Genomic DNA, 1,539 nt, shown 5'->3' on the forward strand with positions numbered 1-1,539 from the left:
ATGACATCACGAAATGTGATGGGAAATCTGAGACGATAAAACAATTTCCATACAGTCACAGAGCGGTAGTCAGATCAATGTGTTATGAAAAATTTGCTTGAACTCCAAAATATCCTGTACTGACGTTGTGGGTGGGTTGGAAGTGAGCTCCCATGATATAGTCTGTGCGGAGTTCATACGTGATTCGGCAAATATTAAACAGCGCATTCGGTAGTCGTGATCTTTTGGCGTGGTTCACTCCTTTTCAGATGGTATGGCAGGATTCTACCAAGCTGGGATGTGGAGCGACCGACTGTAGGGGCAAAAACCCTGATTGGAAATACGGATACTATGTTGTATGCAACTATAGACCCGCGTAAGTTTCTTCCGATTAATTTTACTCAATTCGCTAGTTGAGACACGAAATCTATGCGGGGCCAATTCATTCCTTAAGTCCTGTTATATACCAATGTATCACATATTAGCACTTGTGTCTACGGTTGTAGAGTTGATAGTGATGATTACTCGTTTGAACGTATTAAAGAGCACGAGTTTGTCCGTAATTACCATTATCTAAGTTTGAAAATCTGTTGGATATTCCATGTACAACAATGAATAATCGAAACATTTTTAGCCACAAACTATAGCCGCTTTGTTTTCTGTATTGATTCATCGGGAAGATTAAGTGGGTTACCCTAATCCATGTTGCACATTGACGTCATTTATTAGTTGATGTTCAATGCTCTCACAATGCAAGATTCACCTCGTAGGCATGAACCAGGGAACCAGGGAGGTAAAGTCTAAACAAAGTGGCTATAGTATTCCCCGTACGAAATTGACTCTAACTATTACATTTAACTTTTTTACTACCACAATACAGTGGCAACATTAGGGGCAGACGACCGTACGTGGCCGGATCAAGAAGTGATTGTGTTTCGGCCAGTTGGAGCTTGTGGAACAAGAGAGGGCCTTTGGCGGTGATGTATGTTTTCTTTCTGGTTTCTTTATCAGCCATGGAGTATCTCATTTCTTTCTATTGAAAAAATGTTCAGTCCAACTGAGCTCACCTCTATCGTAATACACTACCTTTTCAAGACCGCTTCATTACATCTCTGGTCTATGGATGGATTTAATCTGATCAATTATCAAGAGGTAAAACTTCCATTCAGTGGGGAATTTCCATGTGTTGAGATAAGCCATTTGAGCAAATAAATCAATGCTCTCGAAACCACGTGTATAGAGAAGCTGAAACGAAAGTTTTGTACACAACGAACACATCTCCATCTCCCCACGTGGTTGAGAATTTATTATCAACCACGTGTGAATTAGCTAATGTTGAAATATATCTCAACTGCGTAGCACTATGGTCGTTGGCTTGTTCGCTGAGCTGGGCAATTTGGTTGCAAACGTTTCATCACCGACCGAGGTGACATCATCAGTGCGTAGTGGTGCGTGGCGGTGGGTTAGTGGTTAGTTGCGTAGCACTATTTCCGTCCTACACGTTGCTTGCCTGCCGACCGTTCACTGGCCGGTCATAGTTTGTCGGTATGACTGATTTTT

General features: G+C 41.8%; 1 protein-coding gene across 1 annotated transcript; it reads left to right on the forward strand.

Moving 5' to 3' along the window:
- Positions 1-213: 213 nt before the first annotated feature.
- Positions 214-1,068, forward strand: T265_10112 (hypothetical protein; the record flags this gene model as incomplete). The annotated part of the gene is made up of 2 exons (XM_009176384.1): positions 214-355; positions 860-1,068. The coding sequence occupies 2 exons, from the start codon at positions 249-251 to the stop codon at positions 1,017-1,019; spliced, it is 267 nt and encodes an 88-aa protein (XP_009174648.1).
- Positions 1,069-1,539: the final 471 nt, after the last annotated feature.

Source organism: Opisthorchis viverrini (assembly GCF_000715545.1).
Source record: "Opisthorchis viverrini unplaced genomic scaffold opera_v5_333, whole genome shotgun sequence".
Taxonomy (NCBI): domain Eukaryota; kingdom Metazoa; phylum Platyhelminthes; class Trematoda; order Opisthorchiida; family Opisthorchiidae; genus Opisthorchis; species Opisthorchis viverrini.